Source organism: Hoplias malabaricus, chromosome 2 (assembly GCF_029633855.1).
Source record: "Hoplias malabaricus isolate fHopMal1 chromosome 2, fHopMal1.hap1, whole genome shotgun sequence".
Taxonomy (NCBI): Eukaryota; Metazoa; Chordata; class Actinopteri; order Characiformes; family Erythrinidae; genus Hoplias; species Hoplias malabaricus.
This window is the reverse complement of record NC_089801.1, coordinates 79343028-79361656: the sequence shown is the minus strand read 5'-3', so window position 1 is coordinate 79361656 and position 18629 is coordinate 79343028. Positions and strand designations below refer to the sequence as shown.

At 41.8% G+C, this 18629-nt stretch overlaps 1 protein-coding gene across 1 annotated transcript in view; it reads right to left on the bottom strand.

Annotated features, from left to right (window-relative positions):
• Positions 1-18629, bottom strand: part of LOC136678271 (NACHT, LRR and PYD domains-containing protein 12-like) — a 53901-nt gene that overhangs the window by 16216 nt on the left and 19056 nt on the right. The window contains exons 11-12 of the mRNA XM_066656261.1: positions 6377-6547; positions 448-618 (exon numbers count right to left, since the gene is read on the bottom strand). Coding sequence (XP_066512358.1) covers positions 448-618; positions 6377-6547 — 342 coding nt within the window. The remainder of the gene's footprint in view (positions 1-447; positions 619-6376; positions 6548-18629) is intronic.

Below are 18629 nucleotides of genomic sequence, written 5' to 3'. Positions count from 1 at the left end.
TATAATCCGGTGCGCCTTATATATGGACAAAGTTTTAAAATAGGTCATTCAATGAAGGTGCGCCTTATAATCCGGTGCGCCTTATAGTGCGGAAAATACGGTAAAAGATAAAAACCAAAGAGTCAGTGTCTGTATATCACTATAATAATAAACCTCTGCTCTGGTTCATAGCCTGTATGACTGATAATATCACCATGGGGAGAGTCTGCTGTTGACTGTTACTCCAGCAGTGGAAACACTTTACAGAAGTCCTGAAGTGTTCAGAGAGCAGAGATAATGTAGGAGAAGATGATCTGATTTTTGTGAGTAGTGAATTATAATCTAGGAATCCAGCACCTGACTTCATCTTAATATTTCACATTGTATCCTCTAAATAAAAATGTTAAAGACCTATAAAACTAATGTTGGTGAAGCATTAAAAATCAAGTTTGAACTGACAGAACTGACCTGAGTGTCTCCAGTTTACAGAGTGAACTCTTCAGTGCAGCAGAGAGCTTCTCCACTCCTGAATCCTGCAGGTTATTGTTACTGAGGTCCAGTTCTTTCAGGGAGGAGTTCACCAGTAAAACTGAGCCCAGATCTTCACAAGACCTTTCCCCAAGTTTACACCCAGTTAGTCTGTAAAGAGAGAGGACATTACTCACTGGATAGTTACAGGAACATTTTAGCAAAATGATACAGCCAAGGGGTTCTTCTGTTTAATGACAGTGGAATGATTCTGGCATCAAACTCAAAGTATTAATTGTATATATATATATATATATATATATATATATATATATATATATATATATATATATATATATATATATATCACACACACACACACAGTAATACCTTGACTTATGAGTTTAATTTGTTCTTTGACCGAGCTCGAAAACTCAATTAGCTCGTAAATCAAATTAAAATTCCCCACTGAAATTAATTTAAATGTTATTAATCCGTTCCAGTCCCGCCCAAAACCACAGAACATTTTTACGTGTTTTTAAATAAGAAAATGAACTTTATAAATAAAAAATATTAATACATAATAAAAGAGAATGTAAAGAAATAATCTGGTTCTATTAACCCTATGGACCCTGTGTATATAGCTATTTTGTCATTCCGCTTTTTTTCAGTGCCTCTTTCAGTTGCATTTAAACAGTAATTATGTGACATAGCCATATTCAGTATGTTGTTTTATTTTCTGAAGAACCTTGGCTACTCAAATATGCAATCACTTGAGGTTTTCATGCTGACCGATAAGTCAATTTTTCCATAAATTGGTCGTTGTAAAAAAATGTGTTGACCAAAATTTTACCAAGAGCCTGCTTTTTTTTTTCATATTTCTCAATGTATAGCCTTGAAATCATACACCCACATCGGATATCTTGACACAGATTGTTAGTGTGATGTGTCTGTTAGTTGAAAACATAAGCATTTTTGATGCTAATTTATTACATGGCATATTTCTGTGACAAAATAAATTTGTAGCATCAGACGGACTTATTTTTCTTGATATTCTAAGCTCTGGGATGTATGACTGGTAAAGCTCTGACAGTCACAGCAGGCCCAGACTTTCAGGAATTTAGTTCAGGGCAAATATGGACAATATCTCAACAAATAAAAAATATTTTTGTACTTTGGCAGTTTTCTCAGCTGCTGATAATAATAACAATTATTATTATTATTATTATTATATTTTAAAAATATGATGAAATAATACTTGTTTATTTAGAATACACACAATATATAATTATTTAAGCTTTTTTGTTTATATTTGTTGATCTAATGCAATATTATTTGATGTGAAACCTACAAAAACCTTAAATCAATAACAGGAATATGTTTTTGCTGATGACTTTTCTGCCCAGAGACAGCGTGGGTTGACTGAGTCAAAATGAAACTGAAAGTAAACACTGTCTTTCTTGTCCTTTTGCAGCATCTTCGTTTATGATTATAGTGAATGTGATTAGAATCTTTCATGACAAGAACATAACACACAGATTTTGAAGGAGCGCCTTGATTTTTAGGTGGTTTTTCACACTGGATTACTCCCAGAGGCTTCACAGCACCTCAATGAGAGTGCTATTTTTAGAAACAGTAAGATCTGCGCTTTCTAACAGTATACGGAGCTCACAGATGCATTCAGACATTCAAGACTTACAAAGCTGATTATATAAGTTGTGTTTTTACCCCCAGACTGCGGAGTTCGAGTTGAAGGGGTATATTTGGACTTAACTTCTGCCAGAATAAAACTTTAAAATATAAAAGATAAAACAATTTAAAACTATAACATTTATTCAGTCTATTGGCCCAATTTAACCCGCACACTAGTTACTATGGAGTGAGATCACTGTCTTCTATGTGAGAGCGCAAAAACCACACTAAATCGAGCAAGTCAGAGTAAGTCAGACTCAACGAGCACAGAATCATGAAAACCGAGCCAAAACAGCGACAGCGATGTAGCTCCGTGCTCTCGTTTCACTGTTTTCAGTGCGCACTCCTGTTTTTTCCTCGCTTCAAAACTTTGAGCTCGCTCTCGCTTCTCAAACATCTGCTCGCTTCTCGGTTTTAACAGGAAATACGTCACAGATTCAGAACCTGGTAACCGACTCCTAGTGATGGCACTCTTGAATCTGAAGCTTGAAGCACGCACACAAAATTCTCTCATGTTAAACACCTCATAAAGCAAACCCACATGAGCCTCGCCTATGGAAAAAACAGGCAATGGATTGTGGAGAGAGATAAAAATACTTGACAAATGCGTAAATGTTAATCCACAAATTAAACACAAGTCACAGATATGTTTCACTGTTCACAAATGAACACATCACACTCTGTGTCTCACGGTCTGCAGTTTGTACAAATACAGTTACATTCATAAACACGTGTTTGGTTTTCATAGATATATCATCATTTTATGCGAAAATAAATACATTTGTTTAAATTTACATTGTATATATTTGTAAAGTCGAAGTCTTGAATTTAAAATGTATTTGTAAATTGTTGAATCTGCGTTTGTGAATCGAGTCAAGTTTTCCGTGACGTGCATTTGTTCATTTCCTCTCGCGGGTTTTTGGATTTTGAAACTTTACTCTCACATTTCACTCGATCCAAATACAAATGCAGCCTGATCCACAAATGTGTCCAGCAGGAGAACAAGCCAAAGTCTAAATACAGGGCCATTCTGTGCTCTGCTCTAGAGGTGGGCGGATTGATCCAAATATCAATAATATCGATACCAACGCTGGTATTGGTATTGATCAATACTCGTGAAAAAAGATCGATACTCAAGCTTTTTCTCTCTCCCGCTAAAGTCTGTGGGTGTATGTCGTTATTTTTGTGCCACCATTCTGCACACGAGCGAGCAAGGAGGTTTCTGCGCATGTGCGGGTATATTGCCGCACGGATATTTCGAGCGAGAAAGAAGTTTTCTTGAATGCACACTACAACCTACATATCTTGCTCTCCTGTCCACGTGCTCGCTCCACACTTACAGCCATTACAATGTGCCTCAGTTTCAGCCAATCAGAAACGTCAAATGACAAAGATAATTTCTGATTGGGTGGCTTGACCGCCAAGTGGGAAGGACATACAGGCCGGAGACCAGTAAATAACTTTCTAAAGGAAGCTTAATACTGCAGTTCAAAACTGTTCATGTAGAAAGAGGAAGGCAGGTTTAAATCAACCCACCTGAGCAACCCTCCTGAGTTTTACACACACACACACACACACACACACACACACACACACACAATAACAACACTGAACAAATAGGTTTTATCTCTGAAAAGCTATATTGAGTTTATCAGAAAAAGACCAAAAAATAAAAAATAAATTACAGAAATATTTCACAGACCAGGTGGGTTCAGTTCACCCTTCTTTCATTCCCCTGTATGTTATTAAGGCTACATGCATTGCTTTGCCAACATTTACGGCAAAATAACTGAAATACTATTTTGCTATACCTAAATTGTGACGTATAGTTTAATCAAATACACAAAAATATTACAGAGTTATAGCCAACAGAATTCTGAATAGCTAACTGCAGGCTAACTTCATTGCAGTATTAAGCTTCCTTTAGGAAGTTATATAGATTTAAGCATTACACAATCAGCTAGCCCTGTATGTTGATAACTACCGATCTAGATAGCATTTACAGTACTGACTATTAGTAATAAAGTAGTTTCTACAGTAGTTGCAGTACCATTTACTGTCGTTGCTAGCACTAATTTACACTATGTACATTGTTTTTAGCCCATCAGCTATGCTGCTGACTCAGTTAATCAAGGTAAATACAAGGCTAAAACACCAGATAAAAACTTTACAATGTTGCCAATTCAATGAATATAAAATAAAATGACTGGCTGTGGTGTACTGGTCTGTTGCCGTTCAGAGGGCATTGTCAGATTTCCCCCTAACCACAACCTCCCCCTCACCGGTATCCCCCTATTTACTGGTCTCCGGCCTGGTCCTTCCCACTTGGCAGTCAAGCCATCCAATCAGAAATTATCTTTGTCATTTAAAGTTTCTGAATTTGACTGAATCTGAGGCACTTTGTAATGGCTGTAAGTGTGGAGCGAGTGCGCGGGTCAGAGACATCGTGCGAGCAGAAACCTTCTTGCTCGCTCGAAATATCCGCGAGCGCAGAATTGTGGCACAAAAAAAAACCATATGGGTGAGTCAGTGCAGAGCAGGCGCGCGCGTACCTCCCCCCAGCTCCTGCCTTTTGCTTCGGCACCTGCACGTGGTGAAGACTAGTGGTATCAGTATCGGTATCAATATCGGCGATACTGGAGCTGTATTTAATTGGTATCGGATCGAAATCAAAACTCCCGGTCTTGCCCACCTCTACTCTGCTCACAGCCCTGCTCCCACTCGGGCACTCTCTCTCTCTCACACAAACACACACACACAATGGAGCAGAGTAACACAGGGCATGAAAAAGAATAACAGTGGTTCTGTTATATGTAAATGGTTCGGATTTTACTACAGATGGCTATCTGCAGGGAATGCCAAAAGGAGGTAGTATCCAAATGTGGGAGTACTCCCAGCCTATTTCACCACTTACAACAGCACCACAAACTTCTGTATGAAGCTGTTAAACTCCGAGGTGCTGCTGCCACTGTTCTGAAGTATTCACGTCCCAGTACAGTTCCCTAAACAAGTTCAGACAGCACTGCAAGCTTCATTAGCTAACACTGTGCCTTACAAAAAGAAAAGTACGAAGTGGCGTGGTGTTACTAAAGCGGTAGTTTACTACAGAGCAAAAGGGTCTGCTCCCCGTCTCAACAGTAGAGAAAAAGGGCTCCAAAAGGCTGATTAAAACTCCTGACCCACGATAACAATTGTCCAGTCGCAGTTGCACGAGAAGCGCTGCCTTTCAATGTACAATTATGGGGAAGAGTTAATGAAAACCTTGGTCTTAAACACACACGGACATTTGATTTTCATTTGAATATTGAGAGACGAAGTGGAGCTAACACACAAAACTGAATGTTCTGTTTATAAACTGTTCATAAAACATTTGTTCACATTATTTTTCACAACATATATCGTATATCACTATTCAACTAAAATATATCGAGGTATGATTTTCTGTCCATTTCGCCCAGCCCTACTGATGACTGAAGGATGGATTTATTTTATTTCATTCAGTCTGTTTACATGATTTGTTATTTACACAAAGTACTAGACGTACAGGAGCACACACAGGAGGAAGCACTTTGGTGAAGTCTGCTTCACAGGAAACTCACTTTTAAAGAACAAATGAACTTTCTGCTATTGCTGCTCTGTATGTTTTCTGTTTACAGTTTAACAGCACAGCTATGAGTCTTTTGTTACGCAGGAAAATAACAGTATTTTATTTAAGGAGCATTATTATTTAATATATGCCAATAGTTTATTTTTGAGCAATGTCTCATGGACATCTACAGCTGAATGTTAATAAAAGTTCCTGTGTGACATTTGGGACCTGTAGCTTTGACTCAGAAGTGCCTTTTTGTTATTATCTCATGAGAAGAAAAATATCGAGATATATATCGTATATCGCCACTCAGCTAAAAAATATCGAGATATTATTTTTGGTCCATATCGCCCAGCTCTATTAAACATATATTATTGAATATAATTCATATTAATATAACATTTATTTAAGTATTTTCAGTGTTTTATTCATATCACCAAGAATATTGTTATTGTCAAAATTAGGGCCATATCCCCCACCCCTAGTTGTGTTAATAATCCCAGTGGAGTGTTTATTATAATCTAGTAACACAGTCTTTTTCCTCTATATTTTATACAAGAGCTCAGAAAAAAAAGAAATGTCTTTTTTATGTATGAAGTCATGTTTGTGAGGAGTAGAAAATGAAGAATAAAATCCCAGAACTCTGACCTGAGTGTCTCCAGTTTACAGAGTGAACTCTTCAGTGCAGCAGAGAGCTTCTCCACTCCTGAATCCTGCAGGTCATTGTTACTGAGGTCCAGTTCTTTCAGGGAGGAGTTCACCAGTAAAACTGAGCCCAGATCTTCACAAGACTTTTTTCCAAGTTTACACACAGTTAGTCTGTAAAGAGAGAGGACATTACTCACTGAATAGTTACAGGAACATTTCTGAAAGGATTAAGAAAGACATGTTGATTTCATTTAGAGGAGAAACAAACAACAACAACAACAACAACAACAAAACAAACTTAAAAATCCCACTGCAGCTCATCTTTCCTCCAGTGGGGGGAGAAAATGCTTCATTTAAACATAAAACACACAGTTTAACAGAACAGAACTGAAGCTTCACAGAAACCTCTTAGAGCAGCTAAAGAGAAATGCCTCAAATAACAACATAACTTTAGGAACAACAGAGTTCAGTCTGATCTTTTACATTACACTGATCAGACTCTGTGTAGAACACATTAAAAGATAAAAACCAAAGAGTCAGTGTCTGTATATCACTATAATAATAAACCTCTGCTCTGGTTCACAGCCTGTATGACTGATAATATCACCATGGGGAGAGTCTGCTGTTGACTGTTACTCCAGCAGTGGAAACACTTTACAGAAGTCCTGAAGTGTTCAGAGAGCAGAGATAATGTAGGAGAAGATGATCTGATATTTGTGAGTAGTGAATTATAATCTAGGAATCCAGCACCTGACTTCATCTTAATATTTCATATTGTATGTTACGTGCCAGAGAGGCACTGTTTGTTTTGTTTTCTCCCTCTACTTTCTTTCACTTCCTCTCTTTCTCTAGTTTATTACCTGTTCAGCCAACGGGGAAGCTGTTGCCCAAGACTGCTGTCCTAATCCTCCTATAGGACGAGCTGTTCACCTGGAAGAGGCAGGACCTCTTGGGTATAAAGCCCACCAAGTGGAACAATGAGGGGGAGGAGCTTTTTTTTTTTTTTTTTTTTTTACCTGTGTGATACTTGAATGCTGCTAACTGATGGTTTGAGGCTTGTTGCTGCTAGCTTATGTTTACAGATGTTGCTGCTATTTTGTTTGATGATATTTGCTGCTTGCTCAAATTGAGATTGTTGTTGCTGTCACTAGCTAGAGTTTGAGGTTTAGTTGTGGTGCTGCTAACTTTACTTTAGCCTAGATTCACTTTAGCCATTTTAAATCTGTGGATTGCTCTTCCCTTGTTAAATCTCTCTACCACCACTGGTGTGGACAGGCAAGTACAGGCACCTATACATTCCATGGCAGGACAAACCCTGTATATATACACACACTAGGTCAGGGGTGAGTGCCACATCTGTATTTTGGGGGCAGGTTAGTTTTATTTGTTACGGAACTTTTCTTTATTTCTTTTCTTTGGCACCATCCACATTCCACCCAGTAGTAGTCGGTTGGTTTTAGCATTTGAGATTTTTCATTGTCTTCTACTTCTCACATCACTGCTACAACTACATTTGCATTGTTGTGTTCTTAAACCATTATCATACTACTACTGCTGCTTCATTGTACCTTGTACTTCACTTTAGATAAAAGCTGAAAAGAGCATTCTGTTCCCTCACTTCCACATTACACCACACATTCCATGTTACACTCATCCCTTGATTCCTCTAGATACATCTTATAAAAGACTGTGGGGCGCAACATTGTATCCTCTAAATAAAATGTTAAACATGTACAAATTTAATGTTGGTGAAACATAAAAAATCAAGTCTGAACTGTAAAGAAGTATAAATTTAATGTTCAAATCTGAACTGACAGAACTGACCTGAGTGTCTCCAGTTTACAGTGTGAACTCTTTAGTGCCTCAGAGATCAGTTTCACTCCTGAATCCAGCTCTTTCAGGGGTGAGTTTGGTGATTTCAGAACAGAGTAGAGACTTTCATAGAAATTCAAGGACTGATTAAAGTGAGACAATCTGTAAGGAGAAGTAAACACAGTGTAGAGTTAAAACAGAGAATGTGAAACTCACCCTCACAGGAATCAAGAATTATGACGTGAAGAAAACACTACTGTTATAAACTTGGGGTCTGTGTGTTATAAACGTTATTAAGAGACACAAACAATGAGCTCAATCTGAACATTCATTCATTTTCTGTAAGTGCTTCGTACTGTTCAGGATCACGTGGGTCTGAATCCTCCCCAGAATCACTGGCTGCAAGAGGAACACTCCCTGGACAGGGCCCCAGTGCATCACAGGTCTTCACTCACTCACCCATTTGACATTTATGAGGTCTTTTATGATTTAGGACTGACACTGACATTTATGATCACACTTAGAGGAATACTATGTAAGAATGGGCTGTTTGTCTCCTGAGCTCCCCCTACCTGTTTGTAGCGTATTAGTAGTAAATTAGAGCAGAGCCACGCTGTCAGACCTCCACAATCTGATATTTCAAACACTTTCAAACATTTCTGTCAGACATTAAAAGATAAAAAGATACTTACCTGAGTATCTCCACTTTACTGTTTGAACTCTTCAGTCCGTCAGAGATCAGCTTCACTTCTGAATCCTGCAGCTCAGTGCGACTGAGGTCCAGCTCTTTCAGGGAGGAGTTTGGTGATTTCAGAGCAGAGAAGTGAACTTCACAGGAATTCATGGTGAGTTTATACACATTCAGTCTGCAAAGCAAAGTAAACACAGCACAGTTCATACAGAATGTGGATTTCAGACTCAGAATCAGTTTAATGAGATTAATGAGTAAAATAATACTTTCCATTATTTACATTATTCAGAGGGGCATTGATAACAGACTCAGTCTGAACATTTTTTCTGAACATTGTTCTGAATATTTTCAGCACTGTTTGTATTCTCTTCTCCACATGAACTTTCTCCCCCAAAATTACACTCTCTTTAAACTCCCTCTCACTTCAGGAGGCAGAAACGGGGGAAGAGAGAGTTACAGTCAGATGAAGACAGTGTTGAGGACTAGTCTCTGAACATCGCTACAGACTGCATGAAATATCACCAATATGTTTACTGAGGTTGTGTAAACACATTAGACTGGTTTTAAGTGTGTAAACAGAATGGAGGGCAGCAAGTGGTGAGGAAACATCTTCTGAATTTAACGAAAAGGTTTTTTTTATTACAATTGTGTATGTCACCTTTAACACAGACAGACTCTATATCCCATAAATATGACTGATATTCTGTTGTTGTGATATCTGTAAAGGGATAAATGGCCTGTTATGGGACTTCATTAATGAATGGAGAGTTCATCACATCTCACATGGACCAATCACACGGCCTGTCAGGTTTGGAAACAGGAGCTACTCATGAGTGTGGACACTGTCAAAGACATTAACAGAGCTTCACTGAAAGAATCTAGTTTCTGAACCTGGAGGAACCTAGGCACAACAACAAACCGACAACTGTCACCTCACCAAAGAGGAGGAGGAGTAAGAATGGATGGTGGAGTAGTGTGGGAGGAACAGAGGAGGAGGAGTAAGAATGGATGGTGGAGTACTGAGGGGTAACAGAGGAACAGAGGAGGAGGAGTAAGAATGGGTGGTGGAGAAGTGAGGGGGTAACAGAAGAATAGAGGAGGAGGAGTAAGAATGGGTGGTGGAGTAGTGAGGGGTAACAGAGGAACAGAGGAGGAGGAGTAAGAATGGGTGGTGGAGAAGTGAGGGGGTAACAGAAGAATAGAGGAGGAGGAGTAAGAATGGGTGGTGGAGTAGTGAGGGGGTAACAGAAGAATAGAGGAGGAGGAGTAAGAATGGGTGGTGGAGTAGTGAGGGGGTAAAAGGAGGAGGAGTAAGAATGGGTGGTGGAGTAGTGAGGGGGGTAAAAGGAGGAGGAGTAAGAATGAATGGTGGAGTAGTGAGGGGGTAAGAGAGGAACAGAGGAGGAGGAGTAAGAATGGGTGGTGGAGTTGTGAGGGGTGTAAAAGGAGGAGGAGTAAGAATGAATGGTGGAGTAGTGAGGGGGTAAGAGAGGAATAGAGGAGGAGGAGTAAGAATGGGTGGTGGAGTAGTGAGGGGGGTAAAAGGAGGAGGAGTAAGAATGGGTGGTGGAGTAGTGAGGGGGTAAGAGAGGAATAGAGGAGGAGGAGTAAGAATGGGTGGTGGAGTAGTGAGGGGGGTAACAAGAGGAGGAGTCATCCATCCCTGAACATGACTGTCCCATGCTCATTCTCGGTGACATGAACATCCACCTTGACACTCCGGCTGCTGCTGACTTCTTCTCTCTGACCCACTCCTTTGAGCTACAGCAGGTATGCACCCCCTCAACTCACAAAGCAGGTAATGCACTTGATCTCATTCTCACCAAACACTGCCTAATTAACTCTGTAAATGTTACTCCTCTACACCTCTCTGACCATTACTATATTCAGCTCAATGCTTGTCTCCCTCAGCAACCCACTGTGTCCGCTCCCCCTGTCCCCTTCCGGCGCAATCTCCGCAACCTATCTCCCACCCACTTCTCTACCCTTGTGACTTCTGCTCTCCCACCCCCCAGCACCTTCTCATCTCTTGAGGTCAGTGACGCCACAGAGTCACTCTGCACAACACTGAGCTCCTGCTTAGATCGCCTGTGCCCTCTGACTACCAGACCCACAAGACCCATGCAGCCCCACCCGTGGCTTACTGACTCCCTTCGATCAATGCGCACTAACCTCAGAGCTGCTGAGAGGAGATGGCGAAAAACAAAAGACCCATCACACCTGAAACAACTACAATCCCTGCTCTCAGCCTTCTCAACAAATGTCACCATTGCAAAAAAGAAATTCTATCAAGACAAAATCAACAACGCTACTGACACCCGGAAGCTGTTTTCAACCTTCAAGTCTCTGCTGAACCCTCCACCTCCACCCCCTGCAACCAACCTCACCGCTGATGCATTTGCTGACTTCTTCACCAGCAAAGTTGCTGCAATCAGCAGCCGGTTTTCTGACCCTTCTACACAGCCTCTGGCTCCCCCTTCGAATCCTCCTAAACCTACTGCTTCCTTCCCTTCTTTCACTCCTCTCACAGAAGACGAGGTATCAAATCTTCTTAGAGGTGGCCATCCTACATCCTGTCCACTGGATCCCATTCCTACCACCGTACTGCAAACCATATCCCCGTCCATTGTGTCCGCAGCCACTCATGTAATCAATTCTTCACTAACCTCTGGAACATTTCCAAACACCTTCAAGCAAGCTCAAGTAAGACCTCTACTCAAAAAACCTTCTCTTGCTCCTTCTATAGTAGAGAACTACCGACCAGTCTCTCTCCTCCCCTTCCTGTCTAAAATCATTGAAAGAGTCGCTTTGGATAAAAGCGTCAGCCAAATGCATAAATGATAAATGATAAATGATAAAATGGGTGGTGGAGTAGTGAGAGGGTAACAGAGGAATAGAGGAAGAGGAGTAAGAATGGGTGGTGGAGTAGTAACAGAGGAACAGAGGAAGAGGAGTAAGAATGGGTGGTGGAGTAGTAACAGAGGAACAGAGGAGGAGGAGTAAGAATGGGTGGTGGAGTAGTGAGGGGTAACAGAGTAATAATAATAATACATTTTATTTTTGGCACCTTTCAAGACTCTCAAGGTCACCGTACATAATAAAATCAAAGCAAAACAACAGGTATAAACAAAGCTAGTTAGCTAAACAGACTATATGCTGTCCTGAACAGGTGGGTCTTGAGGCGTGATTTAAAAATGTCCAGGGAGTCAATATTACGAATGTCCGGTGGGAGGGAATTCCAAAGACGGGGGGCGGTGCGGCTAAAAGCTCTAGACCCCATGGTGGTCAGACGGGCTGGAGGGACAGTGAGACTGATGGATGAGGAGGATCTAAGAGTCCGGCAGGGTCTGTTTATGTGGAGGAGCTTTGTGAGGTATGGTGGGGCAAGGTGATGGATGGCCTTAAAAGTAAGCAATATGAGTTTAAAGTCAATGTGAGATTTAACAGGGAGCCAGTGGAGCTGTTGAAGAACAGGGGTGATGTGATCAATGGATGGAGTTCTAGAGATAATACGGACTGCAGCATTCTGAACCAATTGCAACTTATGAAGGGACTTGAAGGGGAGACCAGACAAAAGAGAATTGCAATAGTCCAGACGGGATGTGACCAGGGAGTGGACCAGGATGGCAGTATTGTCAGGAGTGAGGGAAGGACGGAGGCGGTTGATATGATGAAGATGGAAGTATGCAGAGCGAGTGATGTTATTTATATGGGTTTGGAAAGACAGAGTGCTATCAAGGATGACACCCAGACTCCTTACCTGAGAGGAGGGGGAAACAAAAGTATTGTCAATGGGGATGGAGAAACTGTTTACTTTTGCAAGAGTGGATTTTGAACCGATGAGGAGAACCTCTGTTTTATCACTGTTGAGTTTGAGAAAATTGGAGGAGAACCAAGACTTGACTTCCTCTAAGCAATTGCATAGGGAGGTGGGAGGGAGAGAGGAAGTGGGTTTGCTAGAAAGGTAGAGCTGGGTGTCGTCAGCATAGCAATGAAACTGGATGTTGTGTTTACGGAAGATATGACCAAGGGGGAGAAGATAGATTATGAAGAGAATTGGACCAAGGACAGAGCCTTGAGGAACACCGGAAGTGAGAGGAGATGGCTGGGATGTGAATGTCTTTAACTGAATAAACTGAGTGCGGTCAGAAAGATATGAGGTGAACCAGTCCAGTGGTGTGTTGGAAAAACCGATGGCTGATAGTCTATGGAGGAGGATAGAATGGGAGATGGTGTCAAATGCTGCACTCAGGTCAAGAAGAATGAGTATAGATAAAACACCCGAGTCTGCTGCAGTCAGAAGGTAATTTGTTATTTTGAGGAGAGCTGTTTCTGTACTGTGATGAGGACGAAACCCAGATTGAAACTGCTCATAGAGGTGGTTATTAGAGAGATGGGAATGAATCTGAGAGGCAACTGTCTTCTCTAGGATTTTTGAAAGAAAAGGTAGATTAGAGATGGGACGAAGGTTATTGAAGTTGTTAGGATCTAGACCGGGTTTCTTAAGAATAGGGGTGACTGCAGCAGACTTTAAAGATGAAGGGACAGATCCAGAAGTGAGGGAGGAGTGAATAATGGCAGTTATCAGAGGCAATAGTGAAGATAAACATGTTTTAACCAGGGGTGTTGGGAGAGGGTCAAGTTGAGAAGTGGAAGGTTTAGATTTATGGATGAGATCAGAGATATTGGAGATAGTTGGAAGTTGAAATGTAGTAAATGGGTGAATATAAGGGGCTGGAACTGGAGAAAATAATGTACAGAGAGTGTCAGGAAGCAATTGTTGGTGTATCAGATCTATTTTGGTATTGAAAAATGACATTAGTAAGTTGCAATGGTCAGCAGAGTAGAAATGAGAAGGTAAGGAGTCTGGTGGGCGGAGAGTGGAGGTGACCAAAGAAAACAGGGCCCGTGTGTTTCCATCACCAGCTCTAATTAGTTGGGAGAAGTACTGGGATTTTGCCGTGCGAAGGTTGTCTTTATATAGAAGGAGATGGTTATGATACAGATCCTTGTGGATTGTGAGTCCAGTTTTCTTGAAGAGGCGCTCCAGCTGGCGTCCAGTAGCTTTGAGTTGACGTAGGTAAGTTGTGAACCAAGGAGCGGAATGGGTGAAAAAGACAGTCCGGGTTTTTAAAGGAGCGAGTGAGTCCAGTAGAGAGTGAAGTCCAGTGTTATAGAGTTTAACCAAATCATCAGTAGTGGCTGAATTACTTGGATTTGGAAGACTGTCAATACCTGATAAAAGTGAGGTTAGATTAACATTTTTGATATTACGATATGTAATGGTACGTGGTGGTCTATTTTTAGATAAAGCCATATTGATTTTGAGAGAAATAACAGAATGATCAGAGACAGGGAGTTCGTTGGCAGTACAGTTGTGTGGAGTTACACCAGAACAGCAGACCAGGTCCAAGGTATGACCTTTAGAGTGAGTTGGGAAGTTGACATGCTGTTGTAATCCGAAACTGTCCAGGCAAGATGTAAAATCCTTAGTAGTGGTGTGGTTTACATTGTCCATATGTTTGTTGAAATCACCAAGCAGAATAATATTGGAAAAATGTGAACAGAGGAAAGTGAGAAATGCTGAAAAGTAATTTATGAAATCCTTATTAGGCTTGGGAGGACGATAGATAGTAGCCAGAACAGTTGGTTTTGGACCATGCAGCTGTATGGCTACTACTTCAAATGTGATGTAAACAGGTAAAATGGGTGTGGTGGCTTTCAACTGCTCACGGTAAAGTATCGCGATACCTCCTCCTCGACCAGTAACACGCGGCTGAGAGATGTAAACAAACCCAGCCGGCGTTAGCTCATTCAGCTGGGAAAAGTCCCCTGGTTGTTGCCACGTCTCAGTAAGACAGAGAATGTCGAACTTACGGTCGAGGAGGATGTCTCGGAGGAGAAGGCTTTTACCCGTGAGGGACCGAGTGTTGAGAAGCCCGACGTTAACTTCACAATGGTCCGTGGATTCAATGAAGTTAGCCAACCTAGCTATCCTGACTAAGACAGCACGGTCCACTTTCCTGTCAGGGTTTCTCCAAGGGCGACGAGATTTAGACCAGATGGTATTTATGGCCAAGGAGTCGTCAATGTGGAAGTTCCGTCGGGATCCGCGGTGGATGTATCTGCGTCGAGGAGGCCGGGCGATGTCCGGGTGGATGTGAAGTACTGGCGGCACAAGGGGCAGGTGGAACGGCAGCTTGAGAAGTTCAGCAGCTGAATACTGGTGTAAGGTTGCAGATGGATGAATTACTGTGGACAATACAGCCCAAGCGAAGACAAACCTTACAGTCAAGTCATTAATCCACATGGCGAAAAAGTAGAGATAGGAGACAGCAGGCAGATAAATAAATAAATAACCGGAGAGCAGCGGCAGCTACACGCGTCAGCGTTCACTCTCGCGGCCTGTTAATTAGAGTAACAGAGGACAAGGAGTAAGAAGGGGTGGTGGAGTAGTGAGAGGGTAACAGAGGAACAGAGGAAGAGGAGTAAGAATGGGTGGTGGAGTAGTAACAGAGGAAAAGAGGAGGAGGAGTAAGAATGGGTGGTGGAGTAGTGAGGGAAAAAAGGGAAGATTCATGAGAAGATTCTCTAAATATACCAAATGGGTTTTTGAATACATTTTTTAACATTTAAATCTATTGCTTTTTCACTAGTTTTTCCAAAATAAAGACATTTTTAACAGCATTAGATGCTTTAAGGCAGGGGTCTCAAACTCAATTTACCCGGGGGCCGCTGGAGGTAGAGTCTGGGTGAGGCTGGGCCGCATCAGGTTTTCCACAAGAAAAGCTCTTACAAAAACATTCCAATGTTATCAAATGTCTTTATTTTTATTTTTTAACACAAAATAAGATGAAAAAATAAATAAATTAACAATTCATAAGAAAATAAATAAAATCAATCAGTAATAAATAAATAAAATGAAAATAATAATAATGATAATGATAATAATAATAATAATACAGCAGATGTAGAACACTGAAGAAACCACATATAGTTGCTGACTAGAGAAATGTAATTATTATTATTCAGATTCAAATGTCTGTATTAACAGTTCTTTAACCTTTAACTTTCTGAACATGAATGGAACATTGAACATAAACAGTTATGAACTTGGCTTCTTCTGCCTACTTCTAACTGCTAGAGATCTGGCAGCGCTTCCTCTTGCATAGCCGAGCCACATTTGGCTTAAGGGAGGAGGCAGTTGAGACCCTCAGTAGGGCTTGAAGATGCTCGTCAGTAAGTCTGGACCTGTACTTGGACTTATTGAAGTTCAAGGTAGAGAAGAGCTTTTCGCACAAGTATGTGCTCCCAAAAAGACACATGGTCCGCTTGAACATTCGGGAAAGCTCAGGGAAGCTGGGAGGCAATTCTCTCAAAAATTGCCCGAGCTTGTCTGCTTTTCCACTCACCTCCCTGAACTTGGCTCTGAGTTCAGAGTTGCACTGCAGGTCAATGAGCTCCATTTGAAGCACAGGGGGGGCATCTTGCACATCAAAGGAGAAGGGGGTCCGCAAAAATTTGAAATGCGGCTCTGTGCGTCTTGAAGTCTGCAAATCTATGATCAAATTCCTCCTGTAGCATCAAAATGGCATCCACATACTTCTCACCACTGAATGGTGTGCCTGCATCCATGAGTGCCTTGCATGCTGGGAAATGGCAAAGGTTTGTTTGAGAAAGCTGGGCTTTCCATAACATAAGTTTCGCAGAGAATGCTCTCACGTTGTCATAGGCAGCACTGACAAGTTGCCCCTGGCCTTGTAACTTCTTGTTCAGTACATTAAGCTCATGTGTAATATCAACAAGAAAAGCTAAGTCCATGAGCCATTTGGGATCACTTAGCATGGGAACAGCAACCCCATCTTTCTCCATGAAGGCTTTCACTTCCGCTCTCAACTCAAAAAATCTCTTCAATATGTTTCCCCTGCTGAGCCAACGTACCTCGGTGAAGTAGAGCACATCCCCATATTCTGACTCCATTTCCTCTAATAAAGCACGGAACCTTCTGTGCTTTAAGCTCCTGGATCTGATTTGGTTGATGCATTTCACAACTACAGACATCACATTGTCAAACTTCAGGCATTTGCTGCAAAGGGCCTGCTGATGGATAATGCAGTGCAGAGCAATGGCCTCTTCCACACTCTCCTCTTCCAGTTTTTTTTTAACAAGTGCCACCAGTCCATTTTTCCTCCCTGTCATTGATGGCGCTCCATCGGTTGTTATTCCAACAAACCTCTTCCATGGCAAACCGGCATTCTCAATGGCATCACACAGCTGGTGAAATATCTCCTGAGCGGTGGTCTGGCCATGCATTGGAATTACTGTGAGCAACTCCTCTGTGACTTCAAAATTGTCATCAACACCACGGACATAGATTGCGAGCTGGGCAGTGTCGGTGATGTCTGTGGACTCATCAAGAGCGACTGAGTATACACTGAAACATTTTGCTTTCTCACACAGTTGATCATAAACGTCACTTGACAGGTCAGAAATGCGCTCTGCCACGGTGTTGGCAGAAAGGCTGATGTTGCTAAACTGACCTTTCTTTTCTGGACAGACAATACTTGCAGCCTGTAATATGCACTTTTTGACAAATTCACCTTCTAAGAATGGCTTTCCTGCTTTAGCAATCATCTCACTAACCACGTAGCTAGCTTCGACTGCTGCATCATTCTCTTTGGTTGCTTTCTTAAAGAAATCTTGTTGCCTCAGTAGACATGTTTTAAGGTTAGCAACCCGGTTGGCTCTCTCATCTCCCTGGTATTTTGCATACTCCTCAGCATGTCTAGTTGTGTAATGACGTTTCAAATTGTACTCTTTGTGCACTGCAACTTTCTCTGTGCAAATAATGCACTTTATGAAACTATTATGAAATATTAGTTCATATATATAAATAGTATATATTTCATAATATACTATTTATGAAATATTGCACTTCCCACTTTTCCTGAAATTGTCTGTGCTCATCACAAATCTTTCTCTTCACTGCAGGCTTTGAAAAAGACATGTTTGGGGCTGTATAATATATATAATTCCACTTGGTGTCGCTGTCGGGTTGAAGTTTCAGTTTCAGTGTTTAGCCGATGAGTCTTTTCCGCTTCTTTTTCTGTCCCGTTGAGCAGCAACTTCCGGGTTCAGACTGGACGCCGAAGCGCGTGAAGCGGGAGCAGCCGCGGGAATTGCGCATGCGCCGCGTGCATATAATGACAAATACAAAATGCACACAAATATGCTTATATTCGCAATAAACCCGGCCGATGTCCCGCACCCTGAATATATCCCACCGTGATTGGTAGGTTGATTCAGCTCCGCACACAACACTGAAAAGTGCCAATCATATCAAACTCGCGGGCCGCGCTAACATTAAACTTTCATATTAAGGCGGGGCCACAAACTATCGTCCTGAGGGCCGCAGTTGGCCCGCGGGCCGCGAGCTTGAGACCCCTGCTTTAAGGGCTCCAGTAGGAGCTGTAGCCAAGATGTTACTGTGCTGTCGCCTTTTGTCCCGTCACACTAATACCAGAAGTATGTCACAGCGGCTACTGTGCCGGTACACCCAGCAGAACAGCGGCTACAGTGCCGGTACACCCAGCAGAACAGCGGCTACAGTGCCGGTACACCCAGCAGAACAGCGGCTACTGTGCCGGTACACCCAGCAGAACAGCGGCTACTGTGCCGGTACACCCAGCAGAACAGCGGCTACTGTGCCGGTACACCCAGCAGAACAGCGGCTACTGTGCCGGTACACCC